The 23,570-nt window shown below is 45.2% G+C and overlaps 3 protein-coding genes and 1 pseudogene across 3 annotated transcripts; all 4 read right to left on the bottom strand.

Moving 5' to 3' along the window:
- Nucleotides 1–70: 70 nt before the first annotated feature.
- LOC141025481 (uncharacterized) lies at nucleotides 71–4,042 on the bottom strand. Its single transcript, XM_073500827.1, has one exon. The coding sequence runs from the start codon at nucleotides 3,374–3,376 to the stop codon at nucleotides 1,646–1,648; it is 1,731 nt and encodes a 576-aa protein (XP_073356928.1). The 5' UTR covers nucleotides 3,377–4,042; the 3' UTR covers nucleotides 71–1,645.
- Nucleotides 4,043–7,319: 3,277 nt separating this feature from the next.
- Nucleotides 7,320–10,030, bottom strand: LOC141025480 (uncharacterized; annotated as a pseudogene).
- Nucleotides 10,031–11,611: 1,581 nt separating this feature from the next.
- Nucleotides 11,612–15,380, bottom strand: LOC141025482 (uncharacterized). Its single transcript, XM_073500828.1, has one exon. It carries the CDS (start codon nucleotides 15,367–15,369, stop codon nucleotides 13,828–13,830), a length of 1,542 nt encoding a protein of 513 aa, XP_073356929.1. The 5' UTR covers nucleotides 15,370–15,380; the 3' UTR covers nucleotides 11,612–13,827.
- Nucleotides 15,381–19,561: 4,181 nt separating this feature from the next.
- LOC141025479 (uncharacterized) lies at nucleotides 19,562–22,317 on the bottom strand. Its single transcript, XM_073500826.1, has one exon. It carries the CDS (start codon nucleotides 21,649–21,651, stop codon nucleotides 19,921–19,923), a length of 1,731 nt encoding a protein of 576 aa, XP_073356927.1. The 5' UTR covers nucleotides 21,652–22,317; the 3' UTR covers nucleotides 19,562–19,920.
- Between the last annotated feature and the right edge of the window lie 1,253 nt (nucleotides 22,318–23,570).

Below are 23,570 nucleotides of genomic sequence, written 5' to 3'. Positions count from 1 at the left end.
GCATCACTCGGAAAAGATAGCGATACTGAGTACACCTCTCGGCAAAGGCGACCAAACCGACGCAATCTAGCCAGCTACCCGAGAGCAGAATACCGGTTCTCTGGAAAAATGACACGTGGCACGAAATAGGCGCTCCTGGCTCGGAACTTCACCGGGAGAAACTCTCAGCAAAACAAAATGACACGACAAATGTTGGTGAGCTTGCTGAGAGATCCTTCCATGGCCGAGAACACACAATAGCTCTCAACAAAAGGAGGTACTTGACATATCTGTTGGAAATATGCCCTAAGGGCAATAATAAATATATTATTATATTTCCATGTTCATTATTAGTTTATGTTTCTGTACTATAATTGTATTGGTTCTAGAATATGAGATTCGAAGGAAAACCAAATGCATGTGCGGAAACATGAACACCAAGATGATCCCTAGTCATGCCTCTAGAACTAGCTCATGTATTGATTGATGATCTTGTTTTTCTGATCATGAGAATACTTAGGAGCAACATGTATGCTATTAATAATGAGAACACATTGTTGGCAAAACAATGTTGTTGGATAGACCCAACTTATGAATTACTAAGAGATATTATCATTATTGTGCTGTTAGTATTTTCTTATATCTTGTTCATGATTACTGAGTTCAGAAACCGGAGGCCCCGATGGTTGTTTAGCTCTGTAGGGATACACTGAGACAACATATTACCCGAAAATCTATACCGGCTAATAACCAGTGCTTGTAGTCGTCACTAGGTGATCTACGGACCTGGATATATTTTTTACTTCTGGTTGTTCTTTGTACTACCTTGACAGTTGATGAATAGATTGGTAGTTTTGTCGCAAAACAAAAGAACCAAAGTTTTGGTATGATATGTGCCTAGTATTTCTTGTGGGGAGAATATCATACGAAAACCAACATTCAAACAAAACTTCGTGGAAACCACGCTTAAAAGTTCTATTGAAATCTGAATAAATTAAGGGATGTTAAGAGGATGATTTTCTATTGTCATATGAAATTTCAATTTAAAACACATTACATGATGCCAGTTATGAAAAAGATAAATTCATCAATGAATAGTGGCGTTACTGTTCTACACTATTCAATACTGATTTTGTCTTTTTCATAGCTCATATCCTGTGATGTGTTTGAACTTGAAATTTTGCATGCCAGTAGAACATCACCCTCTTAAAATCCCATAATTTTTTGAGATTTTTTTGATACTTCAAATCATCACTTTCACCGGATTACACCGAATATTGGTTTCCGTATGATATTCTCCCCATAGTTTTTTTTTGTGAGGGAGTAACTTCAAGCCTGTCGTATATGCTGCATTGCACACACACAAAAGATACATGGAATGTTATGTACATGCCACATCTTGCTAAAACTGATTGCATCTTACTAGATCCCGAATGTGATCTTTTTATTTAAAGATTACTCTGTACACAACTATGCATACATTCTCTCTTGGCATAATGAAATAGAGAACACAAGTACACAACTAATCTGACACCTTCTTGATAAACTTACGTTGCATGCCATCAACAAATGAGACAAAACCACATCTCCAAGTCTTAAATGTAAAGAGTATGCCAAACCACAAGCAAAAACCAGACACTACCCCAGCAATCACACAGTAGTACATCTAGCAGTCATCCTCTTTACCATTTCTATTGTCCGATGCAAGCGAAGCATTTGTGCACGGAATGTCTATAGGAAACCCACATAGTCCAGAATTGTTGGAGTAAATTGATGGGTCGGTCAGAGTCTGCATCTGACTCCGAGCGGGTATCTTGCCCGACAAATGATTGTTCGAGACATTCAACGCGCCGAGCGCCAATAAGCTTGATATGCTTGGAGGAATTGCTCCAGCAAGTTCATTAGAAGATAGATCAAGGGACTCGAGAAAAGTCAAACTACCAATGTTTTTAGGGATGCCGCATGACAGATTGTTTCTTGACAGGTTCAGAAACCGGAGGCCCCGAAGGTTGGTTAGCTCTGTAGGGATACACTGAGACAACAGATTACCCGACAAATCCATACCGGCTAATAACCGGATTGTTCTTTGGAAAATCTGCTCCTGACCCTTCCAGATTATGACGAGTTTATCATTGTATCTTGTCCCGTAGAGTAGTTCTGTATTTGAAATATTTTGTGGATTCCTCATTGAGGTCAAGCTGCCGAAGGCTATAGGAATCGAGCCGGTCAAGCTATTGTTGGCTATGTTGAGCAACTGAAGTTGCGAAAGCCGTGATAATCCTGAAGGAATTTCTCCGGTGAAGTTGTTTGATTTGAGGCTAAGAATTTTCAAGGATGTAATTTGACTCCCAATCCATGGAGGGATAGCACCAAAAAACCTATTATACCCGATGTCCAGGGTGGCCAGCAAGTTGCAACTCATTAGGACTGGCGGGAAGACACCGAAGAAGCCATTTCTAGCAAGGTAAAGCGATCGAAGAGAGCAACTCTGGTTCGCCATAGCCGCAGGGATTTTACCTGAAAAGGAGTTGTTGGATAGATCCATGAACTCAAGAGCCCGCAAGTTCCACCAGCGGTCCGGCAGCTTCCCTGCGAACCGATTGTTTGACAAGTCCATATACCACATAGACTGCAAGTCGCACAAGCAGCCTGGAAGCTCCCCGGTGAGCCGGTTGTTCGAGATGTGCAGTGCCACCAGGGAGAGGCGCCTGCAGAGCTGGTGTAGGATGGCGCCGACCAGGCTGTTGTTGTAGAGCCGGATATCTGCAAGGTAGGGCATGTCGCCGAGCTGTGGTGGGATGGAACCGTTGAACCTGTTACTGCTGAGGTCGAGTGTTATGAGGGACCTCAGCCCCGAGATGCTGGCTGGGATGGCGCCGCCGAGGTTGTTCCCACTGAGGTCCAGAGAGACGAGGTCGGGGAGCGCTGCAGTGTCGAGCGTGTCGAGCCCGCCAGAGAGACCGCGTCCCACGAGCCTTAGATAGATGATGCGCTCCTGGTAGCAGACAATGCCATCCCAGGCGCACGCCCATGTGGCCTGGGACCAGTTGGAGAGCGCGGTCGGGTTGCCGAGGCTGGCCTTCCATGCCAGAAGGGCTTGGCCGTCCGAGGAGGACACCAAGGCAACCGTCGTCGAGGGAATGGTGGTAGCTGCCAGCAGGAAGAGTGCGACACTGCCGGCGAGGTGAGTGTGGGCTATTCTCTTCATGTCCTGGACTGAGAATGGTTGAGCAGAAAGAAAATAGTCCAGACGGCAGAAAATGGTCAGCACTGGCATGATATAAGCATACGGATACGGCGATCGAACGAGCTGGGCAAATCGTGTGGAACGAGTCGTTCGGGGTGCATACCTTCTACGGACGGCAATCAAGGTACCACAACAGGGGGAAGAAGCCATGAACGGGTCAAGCCTGCTCAGCGTATTAAAATCCCTTCACAATTGGCATCCACGCTGAGTTCATTGCTAATTAAATAGGCAATTTTTGATTAACTTAATCCATGAGTAAATCACTACCATAGCATTGACACAAATAAACGCATACTGATATTCAGTGAAGCAAGCACATACTACGCTAATTACAAAAAGATCTACGTAAACGCTAGCATGGCGAAAACAGAAAACAATAGGAGCGGAATAAACGAGTTATACCCTCCAGTAGGCCATGCAGAGGCCGCGACGGTGGTGGCGGCAGCAGCATCCTGGGCGGCCTTCTTGTCGGCTTCAACTTTCTCGGCGGCGGCACGTTCGGCGTCGGTAGACATGGTGATGATGAGGGCGAAGCGGACATAGAGGAAGTAGACGAACATCGAGCACTCGCGTAGTCGTTTCCCAAAAACCTATCCGCCTCTCTCCCATACAGGAACCGGAGAGAAGGGGTTTTGCAGACCTGCTATCCCGTCGATCGTGCACGCGGCGGACGGGATGGAGTCACCGGCAACAGCAGCAGCAGAAGGAACGACGGTGGGCATGCGTGTGGAACAGATGTGATCTGTTCGTGGCGGCTAGGGTTAGGAGACACCGCAGGAAAAATAAGCGCGTTGGTGTGAGCTCAGCTCGGATCATTCCCGCCGCGCCGCGCCGCGCGACGAGGCGAGGCGGGCGGCGGAGGAGGAGTGCGCGAGAGCCTCTTCTATTCTCAAACTCCAATAGCATGTGGAAGAACATCCCTTTTAAAGAGGTCCAACTCTTTCTCCACTAGTGGGATGGGACTAAACTTTCCACTACACCTAATGCCAATAAAGGACAAGTTGAAAGAACCAAAACGCCGCCGGCGCTCCCTAGGCTTGTTTTTTCTTTTGACGGACCCTATATTTGAGTCAGTCAATTTGCTACTGGCCCGAAGCCCACCAACTCTGTGATCAAGTCCTCTCTATCCCAGAATTACGAATTGAGAAGTACTCCTTCCAAAGATCACACTTGTCTCCCAGGCTGCGACAACTGGCGCACGACATGTGCGCCACTAGTCACAACATAACAGTTTTCATTTTTTTTTGTAGATCTGTTATTCAAGACGTTTTAACTCTTAAACCATGCGTCCAAATCTCGAATCGTTTCCACCGTCGGATTCCTTGCGTCGAGATCTAGAAAACTAGATCCAATATTTATAGGTTTTGACGAATTTTTTTAACAAAAAAATGGATGAAAAAACCAAACCGGGAGCATGTTTATTTTTCCTTTCCGAAAGATGTTTTCGAGAGGCACGGCCGTGCCTCTCGCGGTGAGAAGCAAATTCGGGTCTCTCGCGGAAGCAAAATCGTGCCTCTGACGGGAGAAAAAAAGAAAATGTTTTTTTTTGTTTCCAAGAGGCACGGTCGTGCCTCTCGCGGAAGCAAAACCATGTCTCTGGTGGAAGCAAAGCCGTGCCACTCACGAAAAGAAAGAAGAGAGAAAATACATTTTTTTCTGTTTCCGACCGTGCCTCTCGCGGAAGCAAAACCATGCCTTTCCGTGGAGGAAGAAAAGAGAAAACATATTTATTTTTTGTTTAGGAGAGGCACGGACGTGCCTCTTGAGAAAGCAAAACCATGACTCTCGCGGAAGGTAAACCGTGCCTCTCGCTAAAGAAAAAAAAGGAAAACTCGTTTTTTTTGTTTTCGAGAGGCACGGCCGCGCCTCTCGCGGAAGCAAAACCGTGCCTCTCGCGGAAGTAAAAAAGGAAAACACATTTTTTTCGTTTTCGAGAGGCACATCTGCACCTCTTGCGGAAGCAAAACCGTGCCTCTCGGGAAAGCAAAACAATGTCTCTCACAAAAGCAAAAAAAGTGTGTTTTTTCATGAGAATTTTTTTGAATGTTTGTTTTTCGGAGAGCTAAGAAACACCGTAGAAAACTGGAAAGCCAAAAGAACCAGAAAAAACTATCTAAAAAGCTGAAAACGCGTGCGGAAAAATAATAAAAAAAATAAAATCCGAAGGGTGCGCCCGGAGCGCGACACGTTGCGGTGGCCGAGAGCGCGCCAAGTAGCGCCTCTCAGCCCACCGCAAGTGATTTTTAGGAGGTTCCCGAAAGAGCGCTCATCAACTAGTTGCTCTCTCTGTCTCCCTTTGTTTTTTCTATTTTATGTGTTTTTATTTTTCTTTTTCTTTTTTTACTTGGTTTTCTTTTTCACTAAAGCTGACGGTAACCAATCTTCATGCTATCCAAGGCAAATCAGTGCCAGATATGCGAGTGCAAACCATTTTCGTCTTTGTCATATGCATTCAATTTTATTGTCTCAAATGCTTACATCTCAATTCATTGCAAGGGTCGAACGATGAGCCGGTAGCTCCACTTGGAGTTGGGCAAGCAAGCCGAATGACGCCTCCTGGTGTTCCCACTCTGATATCCAAAACCATGTGAACTCCCAATTATGCTTATGAAATTCTTGCTTGTTGACTTTCTGTGCTTGTACTCTTCCTTGTGTGTGCTTGAGAACTTGTGCATGTGTGCTTGAGCTTGAGAACATATATTCCTCTATGTTGTGGAATGGTGATTTTGCTATGATGTGGGAACTTTTGTGATATGTGGGATGTGATATAATTGCGATATATGTGAAATACTATTGCTATATATCTTTTGATGCAGGCATAATTGAAACCAAATTTATAAAAACATTGAAAACAAATTTGCCTAGTGCATCACTCGGAAAAGATAGCGATACTGAGTACACCTCTCGGCAAAGGCGACCAAACCGACGCAATCTAGCCAGCTACCCGAGAGCAGAATACCGGTTCTCTGGAAAAATGACACGTGGCACGAAATAGGCGCTCCTGGCTCGGAACTTCACCGGGAGAAACTCTCAGCAAAACAAAATGACACGACAAATGTTGGTGAGCTTGCTGAGAGATCCTTCCATGGCCGAGAACACACAATAGCTCTCAACAAAAGGAGGTACTTGACATATCTGTTGGAAATATGCCCTAAGCGCAATAATAAATATATTATTATATTTCCATGTTCATTATTAGTTTATGTTTCTGTACTATAATTGTATTGGTTCTAGAATATGAGATTCGAAGGAAAACCAAATGATTGTGCGGAAACATGAACACCAAGATGATCCCTAGTCATGCCTCTAGAACTAGCTCATGTATTGATTGATGATCTTGTTTTTCTGATCATGAGAATACTTAGGAGCAACATGTATGCTATTAATAATGAGAACACATTGTTGGCAAAACAATGTTGTTGGATAGACCCAACTTATGAATTACTAAGAGATATTATCATTATTGTGCTGTTAGTATTTTCTTATATCTTGTTCATGATTACTGAGTTCAGAAACCGGAGGCCCCGATGGTTGTTTAGCTCTGTAGGGATACACTGAGACAACATATTACCCGAAAATCTATACCGGCTAATAACCAGTGCTTGTAGTCGTCACTAGGTGATCTACGGACCTGGATATATTTTTTACTTCTGGTTGTTCTTTGTACTACCTTGACAGTTGATGAATAGATTGGTAGTTTTGTCGCAAAACAAAAGAACCAAAGTTTTGGTATGATATGTGCCTAGAATTTCTTGTGGGGAGAATATCATACGAAAACCAACATTCAAACAAAACTTCGTGGAAACCACGCTTAAAAGTTCTATTGAAATCTGAATAAATTAAGGGATGTTAAGAGGATGATTTTCTATTGTCATATGAAATTTCAATTTAAAACACATTACATGATGCCAGTTATGAAAAAGATAAATTCATCAATGAATAGTGGCGTTACTGTTCTACACTATTCAATACTGATTTTGTCTTTTTCATAGCTCATATCCTGTGATGTGTTTGAACTTGAAATTTTGCATGCCAGTAGAACATCACCCTCTTAAAATCCCATAATTTTTTGAGATTTTTTGATACTTCAAATCATCACTTTCACCGGATTACACCGAATATTGGTTTCCGTATGATATTCTCCCCATAGTTTTTTTTTGTGAGGGAGTAACTTCAAGCCTGTCGTATATGCTGCATTGCACACACACAAAAGATACATGGAATGTTATGTACATGCCACATCTTGCTAAAACTGATTGCATCTTACTAGATCCCGAATGTGATCTTTTTATTTAAAGATTACTCTGTACACAACTATGCATACATTCTCTCTTGGCATAATGAAATAGAGAACACAAGTACACAACTAATCTGACACCTTCTTGATAAACTTACGTTGCATGCCATCAACAAATGAGACAAAACCACATCTCCAAGTCTTAAATGTAAAGAGTATGCCAAACCACAAGCAAAAACCAGACACTACCCCAGCAATCACACAGTAGTACATCTAGCAGTCATCCTCTTTACCATTTCTATTGTCCGATGAAGGCGAAGCATTTGTGCACGGAATGTCTATAGGAAACCCACATAGTCCAGAATTGTTGGAGTAAATTGATGGGTCGGTCAGAGTCTGCATCTGACTCCGAGCGGGTATCTTGCCCGACAAATGATTGTTCGAGACATTCAACGCGCCGAGCGCCAATAAGCTTGATATGCTTGGAGGAATTGCTCCAGCAAGTTCATTAGAAGATAGATCAAGGGACTCGAGAAAAGTCAAACTACCAATGTTTTTAGGGATGCCGCATGACAGATTGTTTCTTGACAGGTTCAGAAACCGGAGGCCCCGAAGGTTGGTTAGCTCTGTAGGGATACACTGAGACAACAGATTACCCGACAAATCCATACCGGCTAATAACCGGATTGTTCTTTGGAAAATCTGCTCCTGACCCTTCCAGATTATGACGAGTTTATCATTGTATCTTGTCCCGTAGAGTAGTTCTGTATTTGAAATATTTTGTGGATTCCTCATTGAGGTCAAGCTGCCGAAGGCTATAGGAATCGAGCCGGTCAAGCTATTGTTGGCTATGTTGAGCAACTGAAGTTGCGAAAGCCGTGATAATCCTGAAGGAATTTCTCCGGTGAAGTTGTTTGATTTGAGGCTAAGAATTTTCAAGGATGTAATTTGACTCCCAATCCATGGAGGGATAGCACCAAAAAACCTATTATACCCGATGTCCAGGGTGGCCAGCAAGTTGCAACTCATTAGGACTGGCGGGAAGACACCGAAGAAGCCATTTCTAGCAAGGTAAAGCGATCGAAGAGAGCAACTCTGGTTCGCCATAGCCGCAGGGATTTTACCTGAAAAGGAGTTGTTGGATAGATCCATGAACTCAAGAGCCCGCAAGTTCCACCAGCGGTCCGGCAGCTTCCCTGCGAACCGATTGTTTGACAAGTCCATATACCACATAGACTGCAAGTCGCACAAGCAGCCTGGAAGCTCCCCGGTGAGCCGGTTGTTCGAGATGTGCAGTGCCACCAGGGAGAGGCGCCTGCAGAGCTGGTGTAGGATGGCGCCGACCAGGCTGTTGTTGTAGAGCCGGATATCTGCAAGGTAGGGCATGTCGCCGAGCTGTGGTGGGATGGAACCGTTGAACCTGTTACTGCTGAGGTCGAGTGTTATGAGGGACCTCAGCCCCGAGATGCTGGCTGGGATGGCGCCGCCGAGGTTGTTCCCACTGAGGTCCAGAGAGACGAGGTCGGGGAGCGCTGCAGTGTCGAGCGTGTCGAGCCCGCCAGAGAGACCGCGTCCCACGAGCCTTAGATAGATGATGCGCTCCTGGTAGCAGACAATGCCATCCCAGGCGCACGCCCATGTGGCCTGGGACCAGTTGGAGAGCGCGGTCGGGTTGCCGAGGCTGGCCTTCCATGCCAGAAGGGCTTGGCCGTCCGAGGAGGACACCAAGGCAACCGTCGTCGAGGGAATGGTGGTAGCTGCCAGCAGGAAGAGTGCGACACTGCCGGCGAGGTGAGTGTGGGCTATTCTCTTCATGTCCTGGACTGAGAATGGTTGAGCAGAAAGAAAATAGTCCAGACGGCAGAAAATGGTCAGCACTGGCATGATATAAGCATACGGATACGGCGATCGAACGAGCTGGGCAAATCGTGTGGAACGAGTCGTTCGGGGTGCATACCTTCTACGGACGGCAATCAAGGTACCACAACAGGGGGAAGAAGCCATGAACGGGTCAAGCCTGCTCAGCGTATTAAAATCCCTTCACAATTGGCATCCACGCTGAGTTCATTGCTAATTAAATAGGCAATTTTTGATTAACTTAATCCATGAGTAAATCACTACCATAGCATTGACACAAATAAACGCATACTGATATTCAGTGAAGCAAGCACATACTACGCTAATTACAAAAAGATCTACGTAAACGCTAGCATGGCGAAAACAGAAAACAATAGGAGCGGAATAAACGAGTTATACCCTCCAGTAGGCCATGCAGAGGCCGCGACGGTGGTGGCGGCAGCAGCATCCTGGGCGGCCTTCTTGTCGGCTTCAACTTTCTCGGCGGCGGCACGTTCGGCGTCGGTAGACATGGTGATGATGAGGGCGAAGCGGACATAGAGGAAGTAGACGAACATCGAGCACTCGCGTAGTCGTTTCCCAAAAACCTATCCGCCTCTCTCCCATACAGGAACCGGAGAGAAGGGGTTTTGCAGACCTGCTATCCCGTCGATCGTGCACGCGGCGGACGGGATGGAGTCACCGGCAACAGCAGCAGCAGAAGGAACGACGGTGGGCATGCGTGTGGAACAGATGTGATCTGTTCGTGGCGGCTAGGGTTAGGAGACACCGCAGGAAAAATAAGCGCGTTGGTGTGAGCTCAGCTCGGATCATTCCCGCCGCGCCGCGCCGCGCGACGAGGCGAGGCGGGCGGCGGAGGAGGAGTGCGCGAGAGCCTCTTCTATTCTCAAACTCCAATAGCAAGTGGAAGAACATCCCTTTTAAAGAGGTCCAACTCTTTCTCCACTAGTGGGATGGGACTAAACTTTCCACTACACCTAATGCAAATAAAGGACAAGTTGAAAGAACCAAAACGCCGCCGGCGCTCCCTAGGCTTGTTTTTTCTTTTGACGGACCCTATATTTGAGTCAGTCAATTTGCTACTGGCCCGAAGCCCACCAACTCTGTGATCAAGTCCTCTCTATCCCAGAATTACGAATTGAGAAGTACTCCTTCCAAAGATCACACTTATCTCCCAGGTTGCGACAACTGGCGCACGACATGTGTGCCACTAGTCACAACATAACAGTTTTCATTTTATTTGTAGATCTGTTATTCAAGACGTTTTAACTCTTAAACCATGCGTCCAAATCTCGAATCGTTTCCACCGTCGGATTCCTTGCGTCGAGATCTAGAAAACTAGATCCAATATTTATAGGTTTTGACGAATTTTTTTAACAAAAAAATGGATGAAAAAACCAAACCGGGAGCATGTTTATTTTTCCTTTCCGAAAGATGTTTTCGAGAGGCACGGCCGTGCCTCTCGCGGTGAGAAGCAAATTCGGGTCTCTCGCGGAAGCAAAATCGTGCCTCTGACGGGAGAAAAAAAGAAAATGTTTTTTTTTGTTTCCAAGAGGCACGGTCGTGCCTCTCGCGGAAGCAAAACCATGTCTCTGGTGGAAGCAAAGCCGTGCCACTCACGAAAAGAAAGAAGAGAGAAAATACATTTTTTTCTGTTTCCGACCGTGCCTCTTGCGGAAGCAAAACCATGCCTTTCCGTGGAGGAAGAAAAGAGAAAACATATTTATTTTTTGTTTAGGAGAGGCACGGACGTGCCTCTTGAGAAAGCAAAACCATAACTCTCGCGGAAGGTAAACCGTGCCTCTCGCTAAAGAAAAAAAAGGAAAACTCGTTTTTTTTGTTTTCGAGAGGCACGGCCGCGCCTCTCGCGGAAGCAAAACCGTGCCTCTCGCGGAAGTAAAAAAGGAAAACACATTTTTTTCGTTTTCGAGAGGCACATCTGCACCTCTTGCGGAAGCAAAACCGTGCCTCTCGGGAAAGCAAAACAATGTCTCTCACAAAAGCAAAAAAAGTGTGTTTTTTCATGAGAATTTTTTTGAATGTTTGTTTTTCGGAGAGCTAAGAAACACCGTAGAAAACTGGAAAGCCAAAAGAACCAGAAAAAACTATCTAAAAAGCTGAAAACGCGTGCGGAAAAATAATAAAAAAAATAAAATCCGAAGGGTGCGCCCGGAGCGCGACACGTTGCGGTGGCCGAGAGCGCGCCAAGTAGCGCCTCTCAGCCCACCGCAAGTGATTTTTAGGAGGTTCCCGAAAGAGCGCTCATCAACTAGTTGCTCTCTCTGTCTCCCTTTGTTTTTTCTATTTTATGTGTTTTTATTTTTCTTTTTCTTTTTTTACTTGGTTTTCTTTTTCACTAAAGCTGACGGTAACCAATCTTCATGCTATCCAAGGCAAATCAGTGCCAGATATGCGAGTGCAAACCATTTTCGTCTTTGCCATATGCATTCAATTTTATTGTCTCAAATGCTTACATCTCAATTCATTGCAAGGGTCGAACGATGAGCCGGTAGCTCCACTTGGAGTTGGGCAAGCAAGCCGAATGACGCCTCCTGGTGTTCCCACTCTGATATCCAAAACCATGTGAACTCCCAATTATGCTTATGAAATTCTTGCTTGTTGACTTTCTGTGCTTGTACTCTTCCTTGTGTGTGCTTGAGAACTTGTGCATGTGTGCTTGAGCTTGAGAACATATATTCCTCTATGTTGTGGAATGGTGATTTTGCTATGATGTGGGAACTTTTGTGATATGTGGGATGTGATATAATTGCGATATATGTGAAATACTATTGCTATATATCTTTTGATGCAGGCATAATTGAAACCAAATTTATAAAAACATTGAAAACAAATTTGCCTAGTGCATCACTCGGAAAAGATAGCGATACTGAGTACACCTCTCGGCAAAGGCGACCAAACCGACGCAATCTAGCCAGCTACCCGAGAGCAGAATACCGGTTCTCTGGAAAAATGACACGTGGCACGAAATAGGCGCTCCTGGCTCGGAACTTCACCGGGAGAAACTCTCAGCAAAACAAAATGACACGACAAATGTTGGTGAGCTTGCTGAGAGATCCTTCCATGGCCGAGAACACACAATAGCTCTCAACAAAAGGAGGTACTTGACATATCTGTTGGAAATATGCCCTAAGGGCAATAATAAATATATTATTATATTTCCATGTTCATTATTAGTTTATGTTTCTGTACTATAATTGTATTGGTTCTAGAATATGAGATTCGAAGGAAAACCAAATGCATGTGCGGAAACATGAACACCAAGATGATCCCTAGTCATGCCTCTAGAACTAGCTCATGTATTGATTGATGATCTTGTTTTTCTGATCATGAGAATACTTAGGAGCAACATGTATGCTATTAATAATGAGAACACATTGTTGGCAAAACAATGTTGTTGGATAGACCCAACTTATGAATTACTAAGAGATATTATCATTATTGTGCTGTTAGTATTTTCTTATATCTTGTTCATGATTACTGAGTTCAGAAACCGGAGGCCCCGATGGTTGTTTAGCTCTGTAGGGATACACTGAGACAACATATTACCCGAAAATCTATACCGGCTAATAACCAGTGCTTGTAGTCGTCACTAGGTGATCTACGGACCTGGATATATTTTTTACTTCTGGTTGTTCTTTGTACTACCTTGACAGTTGATGAATAGATTGGTAGTTTTGTCGCAAAACAAAAGAACCAAAGTTTTGGTATGATATGTGCCTAGTATTTCTTGTGGGGAGAATATCATACGAAAACCAACATTCAAACAAAACTTCGTGGAAACCACGCTTAAAAGTTCTATTGAAATCTGAATAAATTAAGGGATGTTAAGAGGATGATTTTCTATTGTCATATGAAATTTCAATTTAAAACACATTACATGATGCCAGTTATGAAAAAGATAAATTCATCAATGAATAGTGGCGTTACTGTTCTACACTATTCAATACTGATTTTGTCTTTTTCATAGCTCATATCCTGTGATGTGTTTGAACTTGAAATTTTGCATGCCAGTAGAACATCACCCTCTTAAAATCCCATAATTTTTTGAGATTTTTTTGATACTTCAAATCATCACTTTCACCGGATTACACCGAATATTGGTTTCCGTATGATATTCTCCCCATAGTTTTTTTTTGTGAGGGAGTAACTTCAAGCCTGTCGTATATGCTGCATTGCACACACACAAAAGATACATGGAATGTTATGTACATGCCACATCTTGCTAAAACTGATTGCATCTTACTAGATCCCGAATGTGATCTTTTTATTTAAAGATTACTCTGTACACAACTATGCATACATTCTCTCTTGGCATAATGAAATAGAGAACACAAGTACACAACTAATCTGACACCTTCTTGATAAACTTACGTTGCATGCCATCAACAAATGAGACAAAACCACATCTCCAAGTCTTAAATGTAAAGAGTATGCCAAACCACAAGCAAAAACCAGACACTACCCCAGCAATCACACAGTAGTACATCTAGCAGTCATCCTCTTTACCATTTCTATTGTCCGATGCAAGCGAAGCATTTGTGCACGGAATGTCTATAGGAAACCCACATAGTCCAGAATTGTTGGAGTAAATTGATGGGTCGGTCAGAGTCTGCATCTGACTCCGAGCGGGTATCTTGCCCGACAAATGATTGTTCGAGACATTCAACGCGCCGAGCGCCAATAAGCTTGATATGCTTGGAGGAATTGCTCCAGCAAGTTCATTAGAAGATAGATCAAGGGACTCGAGAAAAGTCAAACTACCAATGTTTTTAGGGATGCCGCATGACAGATTGTTTCTTGACAGGTTCAGAAACCGGAGGCCCCGAAGGTTGGTTAGCTCTGTAGGGATACACTGAGACAACAGATTACCCGACAAATCCATACCGGCTAATAACCGGATTGTTCTTTGGAAAATCTGCTCCTGACCCTTCCAGATTATGACGAGTTTATCATTGTATCTTGTCCCGTAGAGTAGTTCTGTATTTGAAATATTTTGTGGATTCCTCATTGAGGTCAAGCTGCCGAAGGCTATAGGAATCGAGCCGGTCAAGCTATTGTTGGCTATGTTGAGCAACTGAAGTTGCGAAAGCCGTGATAATCCTGAAGGAATTTCTCCGGTGAAGTTGTTTGATTTGAGGCTAAGAATTTTCAAGGATGTAATTTGACTCCCAATCCATGGAGGGATAGCACCAAAAAACCTATTATACCCGATGTCCAGGGTGGCCAGCAAGTTGCAACTCATTAGGACTGGCGGGAAGACACCGAAGAAGCCATTTCTAGCAAGGTAAAGCGATCGAAGAGAGCAACTCTGGTTCGCCATAGCCGCAGGGATTTTACCTGAAAAGGAGTTGTTGGATAGATCCATGAACTCAAGAGCCCGCAAGTTCCACCAGCGGTCCGGCAGCTTCCCTGCGAACCGATTGTTTGACAAGTCCATATACCACATAGACTGCAAGTCGCACAAGCAGCCTGGAAGCTCCCCGGTGAGCCGGTTGTTCGAGATGTGCAGTGCCACCAGGGAGAGGCGCCTGCAGAGCTGGTGTAGGATGGCGCCGACCAGGCTGTTGTTGTAGAGCCGGATATCTGCAAGGTAGGGCATGTCGCCGAGCTGTGGTGGGATGGAACCGTTGAACCTGTTACTGCTGAGGTCGAGTGTTATGAGGGACCTCAGCCCCGAGATGCTGGCTGGGATGGCGCCGCCGAGGTTGTTCCCACTGAGGTCCAGAGAGACGAGGTCGGGGAGCGCTGCAGTGTCGAGCGTGTCGAGCCCGCCAGAGAGACCGCGTCCCACGAGCCTTAGATAGATGATGCGCTCCTGGTAGCAGACAATGCCATCCCAGGCGCACGCCCATGTGGCCTGGGACCAGTTGGAGAGCGCGGTCGGGTTGCCGAGGCTGGCCTTCCATGCCAGAAGGGCTTGGCCGTCCGAGGAGGACACCAAGGCAACCGTCGTCGAGGGAATGGTGGTAGCTGCCAGCAGGAAGAGTGCGACACTGCCGGCGAGGTGAGTGTGGGCTATTCTCTTCATGTCCTGGACTGAGAATGGTTGAGCAGAAAGAAAATAGTCCAAACGGCAGAAAATGGTCAGCACTGGCATGATATAAGCATACGGATACGGCGATCGAACGAGCTGGGCAAATCGTGTGGAACGAGTCGTTCGGGGTGCATACCTTCTACGGACGGCAATCAAGGTACCACAACAGGGGGAAGAAGCCATGAACGGGTCAAGCCTGCTCAGCGTATTAAAATCCCTTCACAATTGGCATCCACGCTGAGTTCATTGCTAATTAAATAGGCAATTTTTGATTAACTTAATCCATGAGTAAATCACTACCATAGCATTGACACAAATAAACGCATACTGATATTCAGTGAAGCAAGCACATACTACGCTAATTACAAAAAGATCTACGTAAACGCTAGCATGGCGAAAACAGAAAACAATAGGAGCGGAATAAACGAGTTATACCCTCCAGTAGGCCATGCAGAGGCCGCGACGGTGGTGGCGGCAGCAGCATCCTGGGCGGCCTTCTTGTCGGCTTCAACTTTCTCGGCGGCGGCACGTTCGGCGTCGGTAGACATGGTGATGATGAGGGCGAAGCGGACATAGAGGAAGTAGACGAACATCGAGCACTCGCGTAGTCGTTTCCCAAAAACCTATCCGCCTCTCTCCCATACAGGAACCGGAGAGAAGGGGTTTTGCAGACCTGCTATCCCGTCGATCGTGCACGCGGCGGACGGGATGGAGTCACCGGCAACAGCAGCAGCAGAAGGAACGACGGTGGGCATGCGTGTGGAACAGATGTGATCTGTTCGTGGCGGCTAGGGTTAGGAGACACCGCAGGAAAAATAAGCGCGTTGGTGTGAGCTCAGCTCGGATCATTCCCGCCGCGCCGCGCCGCGCGACGAGGCGAGGCGGGCGGCGGAGGAGGAGTGCGCGAGAGCCTCTTCTATTCTCAAACTCCAATAGCATGTGGAAGAACATCCCTTTTAAAGAGGTCCAACTCTTTCTCCACTAGTGGGATGGGACTAAACTTTCCACTACACCTAATGCCAATAAAGGACAAGTTGAAAGAACCAAAACGCCGCCGGCGCTCCCTAGGCTTGTTTTTTCTTTTGACGGACCCTATATTTGAGTCAGTCAATTTGCTACTGGCCCGAAGCCCACCAACTCTGTGATCAAGTCCTCTCTATCCCAGAATTACGAATTGAGAAGTACTCCTTCCAAAGATCACACTTGTCTCCCAGGCTGCGACAACTGGCGCACGACATGTGCGCCACTAGTCACAACATAACAGTTTTCATTTTTTTTTGTAGATCTGTTATTCAAGACGTTTTAACTCTTAAACCATGCGTCCAAATCTCGAATCGTTTCCACCGTCGGATTCCTTGCGTCGAGATCTAGAAAACTAGATCCAATATTTATAGGTTTTGACGAATTTTTTTAACAAAAAAATGGATGAAAAAACCAAACCGGGAGCATGTTTATTTTTCCTTTCCGAAAGATGTTTTCGAGAGGCACGGCCGTGCCTCTCGCGGTGAGAAGCAAATTCGGGTCTCTCGCGGAAGCAAAATCGTGCCTCTGACGGGAGAAAAAAAGAAAATGTTTTTTTTTGTTTCCAAGAGGCACGGTCGTGCCTCTCGCGGAAGCAAAACCATGTCTCTGGTGGAAGCAAAGCCGTGCCACTCACGAAAAGAAAGAAGAGAGAAAATACATTTTTTTCTGTTTCCGACCGTGCCTCTCGCGGAAGCAAAACCATGCCTTTCCGTGGAGGAAGAAAAGAGAAAACATATTTATTTTTTGTTTAGGAGAGGCACGGACGTGCCTCTTGAGAAAGCAAAACCATAACTCTCGCGGAAGGTAAACCGTGCCTCTCGCTAAAGAAAAAAAAGGAAAACTCGTTTTTTTTGTTTTCGAGAGGCACGGCCGCGCCTATCGCGGAAGCAAAACCGTGCCTCTCGCGGAAGTAAAAAAGGAAAACACATTTTTTTCGTTTTCGAGAGGCACATCTGCACCTCTTGCGGAAGCAAAACCGTGCCTCTCGGGAAAGCAAAACAATGTCTCTCACAAAAGCAAAAAAAGTGTGTTTTTTCATGAGAATTTTTTTGAATGTTTGTTTTTCGGAGAGCTAAGAAACACCGTAGAAAACTGGAAAGCCAAAAGAACCAGAAAAAACTATCTAAAAAGCTGAAAACGCGTGCGGAAAAATAATAAAAAAAAATAAAATCCGAAGGGTGCGCCCGGAGCGCGACACGTTGCGGTGGCCGAGAGCGCGCCAAGTAGCGCCTCTCAGCCCACCGCAAGTGATTTTTAGGAGGTTCCCGAAAGAGCGCTCATCAACTAGTTGCTCTCTCTGTCTCCCTTTGTTTTTTCTATTTTATGTGTTTTTATTTTTCTTTTTCTTTTTTTACTTGGTTTTCTTTTTCACTAAAGCTGACGGTAACCAATCTTCATGCTATCCAAGGCAAATCAGTGCCAGATATGCGAGTGCAAACCATTTTCGTCTTTGCCATATGCATTCAATTTTATTGTCTCAAATGCTTACATCTCAATTCATTGCAAGGGTCGAACGATGAGCCGGTAGCTCCACTTGGAGTTGGGCAAGCAAGCCGAATGACGCCTCCTGGTGTTCCCACTCTGATATCCAAAACCATGTGAACTCCCAATTATGCTTATGAAATTCTTGCTTGTTGACTTTCTGTGCTTGTACTCTTCCTTGTGTGTGCTTGAGAACTTGTGCATGTGTGCTTGAGCTTGAGAACATATATTCCTCTATGTTGTGGAATGGTGATTTTGCTATGATGTGGGAACTTTTGTGATATGTGGGATGTGATATAATTGCGATATATGTGAAATACTATTGCTATATATCTTTTGATGCAGGCATAATTGAAACCAAATTTATAAAAACATTGAAAACAAATTTGCCTAGTGCATCACTCGGAAAAGATAGCGATACTGAGTACACCTCTCGGCAAAGGCGACCAAACCGACGCAATCTAGCCAGCTACCCGAGAGCAGAATACCGGTTCTCTGGAAAAATGACACGTGGCACGAAATAGGCGCTCCTGGCTCGGAACTTCACCGGGAGAAACTCTCAGCAAAACAAAATGACACGACAAATGTTGGTGAGCTTGCTGAGAGATCCTTCCATGGCCGAGAACACACAATAGCTCTCAACAAAAGGAGGTACTTGACATATCTGTTGGAAATATGCCCTAAGCGCAATAATAAATATATTATTATATTTCCATGTTCATTATTAGTTTATGTTTCTGTACTATAATTGTATTGGTTCTAGAATATGAGATTCGAAGGAAAACCAAATGCATGTGCGGAAACATGAACACCAAGATGATCCCTAGTCATGCCTCTAGAACTAGCTCATGTATTGATTGATGATCTTGTTTTTCTGATCATGAGAATACTTAGGAGCAACATGTATGCTATTAATAATGAGAACACATTGTTGGCAAAACAATGTTGTTGGATAGACCCAACTTATGAATTACTAAGAGATATTATCATTATTGTGCTGTTAGTATTTTCTTATATCTTGTTCATGATTACTGAGTTCAGAAACCGGAGGCCCCGATGGTTGTTTAGCTCTGTAGGGATACACTGAGACAACATATTACCCGAAAATCTATACCGGCTAATAACCAGTGCTTGTAGTCGTCACTAGGTGATCTACGGACCTGGATATATTTTTTACTTCTGGTTGTTCTTTGTACTACCTTGACAGTTGATGAATAGATTGGTAGTTTTGTCGCAAAACAAAAGAACCAAAGTTTTGGTATGATATGTGCCTAGAATTTCTTGTGGGGAGAATATCATACGAAAACCAACATTCAAACAAAACTTCGTGGAAACCACGCTTAAAAGTTCTATTGAAATCTGAATAAATTAAGGGATGTTAAGAGGATGATTTTCTATTGTCATATGAAATTTCAATTTAAAACACATTACATGATGCCAGTTATGAAAAAGATAAATTCATCAATGAATAGTGGCGTTACTGTTCTACACTATTCAATACTGATTTTGTCTTTTTCATAGCTCATATCCTGTGATGTGTTTGAACTTGAAATTTTGCATGCCAGTAGAACATCACCCTCTTAAAATCCCATAATTTTTTGAGATTTTTTTGATACTTCAAATCATCACTTTCACCGGATTACACCGAATATTGGTTTCCGTATGATATTCTCCCCATAGTTTTTTTTCGTGAGGGAGTAACTTCAAGCCTGTCGTATATGCTGCATTGCACACACACAAAAGATACATGGAATGTTATGTACATGCCACATCTTGCTAAAACTGATTGCATCTTACTAGATCCCGAATGTGATCTTTTTATTTAAAGATTACTCTGTACACAACTATGCATACATTCTCTCTTGGCATAATGAAATAGAGAACACAAGTACACAACTAATCTGACACCTTCTTGATAAACTTACGTTGCATGCCATCAACAAATGAGACAAAACCACATCTCCAAGTCTTAAATGTAAAGAGTATGCCAAACCACAAGCAAAAACCAGACACTACCCCAGCAATCACACAGTAGTACATCTAGCAGTCATCCTCTTTACCATTTCTATTGTCCGATGCAAGCGAAGCATTTGTGCACGGAATGTCTATAGGAAACCCACATAGTCCAGAATTGTTGGAGTAAATTGATGGGTCGGTCAGAGTCTGCATCTGACTCCGAGCGGGTATCTTGCCCGACAAATGATTGTTCGAGACATTCAACGCGCCGAGCGCCAATAAGCTTGATATGCTTGGAGGAATTGCTCCAGCAAGTTCATTAGAAGATAGATCAAGGGACTCGAGAAAAGTCAAACTACCAATGTTTTTAGGGATGCCGCATGACAGATTGTTTCTTGACAGGTTCAGAAACCGGAGGCCCCGAAGGTTGGTTAGCTCTGTAGGGATACACTGAGACAACAGATTACCCGACAAATCCATACCGGCTAATAACCGGATTGTTCTTTGGAAAATCTGCTCCTGACCCTTCCAGATTATGACGAGTTTATCATTGTATCTTGTCCCGTAGAGTAGTTCTGTATTTGAAATATTTTGTGGATTCCTCATTGAGGTCAAGCTGCCGAAGGCTATAGGAATCGAGCCGGTCAAGCTATTGTTGGCTATGTTGAGCAACTGAAGTTGCGAAAGCCGTGATAATCCTGAAGGAATTTCTCCGGTGAAGTTGTTTGATTTGAGGCTAAGAATTTTCAAGGATGTAATTTGACTCCCAATCCATGGAGGGATAGCACCAAAAAACCTATTATACCCGATGTCCAGGGTGGCCAGCAAGTTGCAACTCATTAGGACTGGCGGGAAGACACCGAAGAAGCCATTTCTAGCAAGGTAAAGCGATCGAAGAGAGCAACTCTGGTTCGCCATAGCCGCAGGGATTTTACCTGAAAAGGAGTTGTTGGATAGATCCATGAACTCAAGAGCCCGCAAGTTCCACCAGCGGTCCGGCAGCTTCCCTGCGAACCGATTGTTTGACAAGTCCATATACCACATAGACTGCAAGTCGCACAAGCAGCCTGGAAGCTCCCCGGTGAGCCGGTTGTTCGAGATGTGCAGTGCCACCAGGGAGAGGCGCCTGCAGAGCTGGTGTAGGATGGCGCCGACCAGGCTGTTGTTGTAGAGCCGGATATCTGCAAGGTAGGGCATGTCGCCGAGCTGTGGTGGGATGGAACCGTTGAACCTGTTACTGCTGAGGTCGAGTGTTATGAGGGACCTCAGCCCCGAGATGCTGGCTGGGATGGCGCCGCCGAGGTTGTTCCCACTGAGGTCCAGAGAGACGAGGTCGGGGAGCGCTGCAGTGTCGAGCGTGTCGAGCCCGCCAGAGAGACCGCGTCCCATGAGCCTTAGATAGATGATGCGCTCCTGGTAGCAGACAATGCCATCCCAGGCGCACGCCCATGTGGCCTGGGACCAGTTGGAGAGCGCGGTCGGGTTGCCGAGGCTGGCCTTCCATGCCAGAAGGGCTTGGCCGTCCGAGGAGGACACCAAGGCAACCGTCGTCGAGGGAATGGTGGTAGCTGCCAGCAGGAAGAGTGCGACACTGCCGGCGAGGTGAGTGTGGGCTATTCTCTTCATGTCCTGGACTGAGAATGGTTGAGCAGAAAGAAAATAGTCCAGACGGCAGAAAATGGTCAGCACTGGCATGATATAAGCATACGGATACGGCGATCGAACGAGCTGGGCAAATCGTGTGGAACGAGTCGTTCGGGGTGCATACCTTCTACGGACGGCAATCAAGGTACCACAACAGGGGGAAGAAGCCATGAACGGGTCAAGCCTGCTCAGCGTATTAAAATCCCTTCACAATTGGCATCCACGCTGAGTTCATTGCTAATTAAATAGGCAATTTTTGATTAACTTAATCCATGAGTAAATCACTACCATAGCATTGACACAAATAAACGCATACTGATATTCAGTGAAGCAAGCACATACTACGCTAATTACAAAAAGATCTACGTAAACGCTAGCATGGCGAAAACAGAAAACAATAGGAGCGGAATAAACGAGTTATACCCTCCAGTAGGCCATGCAGAGGCCGCGACGGTGGTGGCGGCAGCAGCATCCTGGGCGGCCTTCTTGTCGGCTTCAACTTTCTCGGCGGCGGCACGTTCGGCGTCGGTAGACATGGTGATGATGAGGGCGAAGCGGACATAGAGGAAGTAGACGAACATCGAGCACTCGCGTAGTCGTTTCCCAAAAACCTATCCGCCTCTCTCCCATACAGGAACCGGAGAGAAGGGGTTTTGCAGACCTGCTATCCCGTCGATCGTGCACGCGGCGGACGGGATGGAGTCACCGGCAACAGCAGCAGCAGAAGGAACGACGGTGGGCATGCGTGTGGAACAGATGTGATCTGTTCGTGGCGGCTAGGGTTAGGAGACACCGCAGGAAAAATAAGCGCGTTGGTGTGAGCTCAGCTCGGATCATTCCCGCCGCGCCGCGCCGCGCGACGAGGCGAGGCGGGCGGCGGAGGAGGAGTGCGCGAGAGCCTCTTCTATTCTCAAACTCCAATAGCATGTGGAAGAACATCCCTTTTAAAGAGGTCCAACTCTTTCTCCACTAGTGGGATGGGACTAAACTTTCCACTACACCTAATGCCAATAAAGGACAAGTTGAAAGAACCAAAACGCCGCCGGCGCTCCCTAGGCTTGTTTTTTCTTTTGACGGACCCTACATTTGAGTCAGTCAATTTGCTACTGGCCCGAAGCCCACCAACTCTGTGATCAAGTCCTCTCTATCCCAGAATTACGAATTGAGAAGTACTCCTTTCAAAGATCACACTTATCTCCCAGGTTGCGACAACTGGCGCATGACATGTGCGCCACTAGTCACAACATAACAGTTTTCATTTTTTTTTGTAGATCTGTTATTCAAGACGTTTTAACTCTTAAACCATGCGTCCAAATCTCGAATCGTTTCCACCGTCGGATTCCTTGCGTCGAGATCTAGAAAACTAGATCCAATATTTATAGGTTTTGACGAATTTTTTTAACAAAAAAATGGATGAAAAAACCAAACCGGGAGCATGTTTATTTTTCCTTTCCGAAAGATGTTTTCGAGAGGCACGGCCGTGCCTCTCGCGGTGAAAAGCAAATTCGGGTCTCTCGCGGAAGCAAAATCGTGCCTCTGACGGGAGAAAAAAAGAAAATGTTTTTTTTTGTTTCCAAGAGGCACGGTCGTGCCTCTCGCGGAAGCAAAACCATGTCTCTGGTGGAAGCAAAGCCGTGCCACTCACGAAAAGAAAGAAGAGAGAAAATACATTTTTTTTCTGTTTCCGACCGTGCCTCTCGCGGAAGCAAAACCATGCCTTTCCGTGGAGGAAGAAAAGAGAAAACATATTTATTTTTTGTTTAGGAGAGGCACGGACGTGCCTCTTGAGAAAGCAAAACCATAACTCTCGCGGAAGGTAAACCGTGCCTCTCGCTAAAGAAAAAAAAGGAAAACTCGTTTTTTTTGTTTTCGAGAGGCACGGCCGCGCCTCTCGCGGAAGCAAAACCGTGCCTCTCGCGGAAGTAAAAAAGGAAAACACATTTTTTTCGTTTTCGAGAGGCACATCTGCACCTCTTGCGGAAGCAAAACCGTGCCTCTCGGGAAAGCAAAACAATGTCTCTCACAAAAGCAAAAAAAGTGTGTTTTTTCATGAGAATTTTTTTGAATGTTTGTTTTTCGGAGAGCTAAGA

The sequence above is a fragment of the Aegilops tauschii genome, chromosome 6, assembly GCF_002575655.3.
Source record: "Aegilops tauschii subsp. strangulata cultivar AL8/78 chromosome 6, Aet v6.0, whole genome shotgun sequence".
Classification (NCBI taxonomy): Eukaryota; Viridiplantae; Streptophyta; class Magnoliopsida; order Poales; family Poaceae; genus Aegilops; species Aegilops tauschii.
This window is presented reverse-complemented; position numbering and strand designations above follow the sequence as displayed.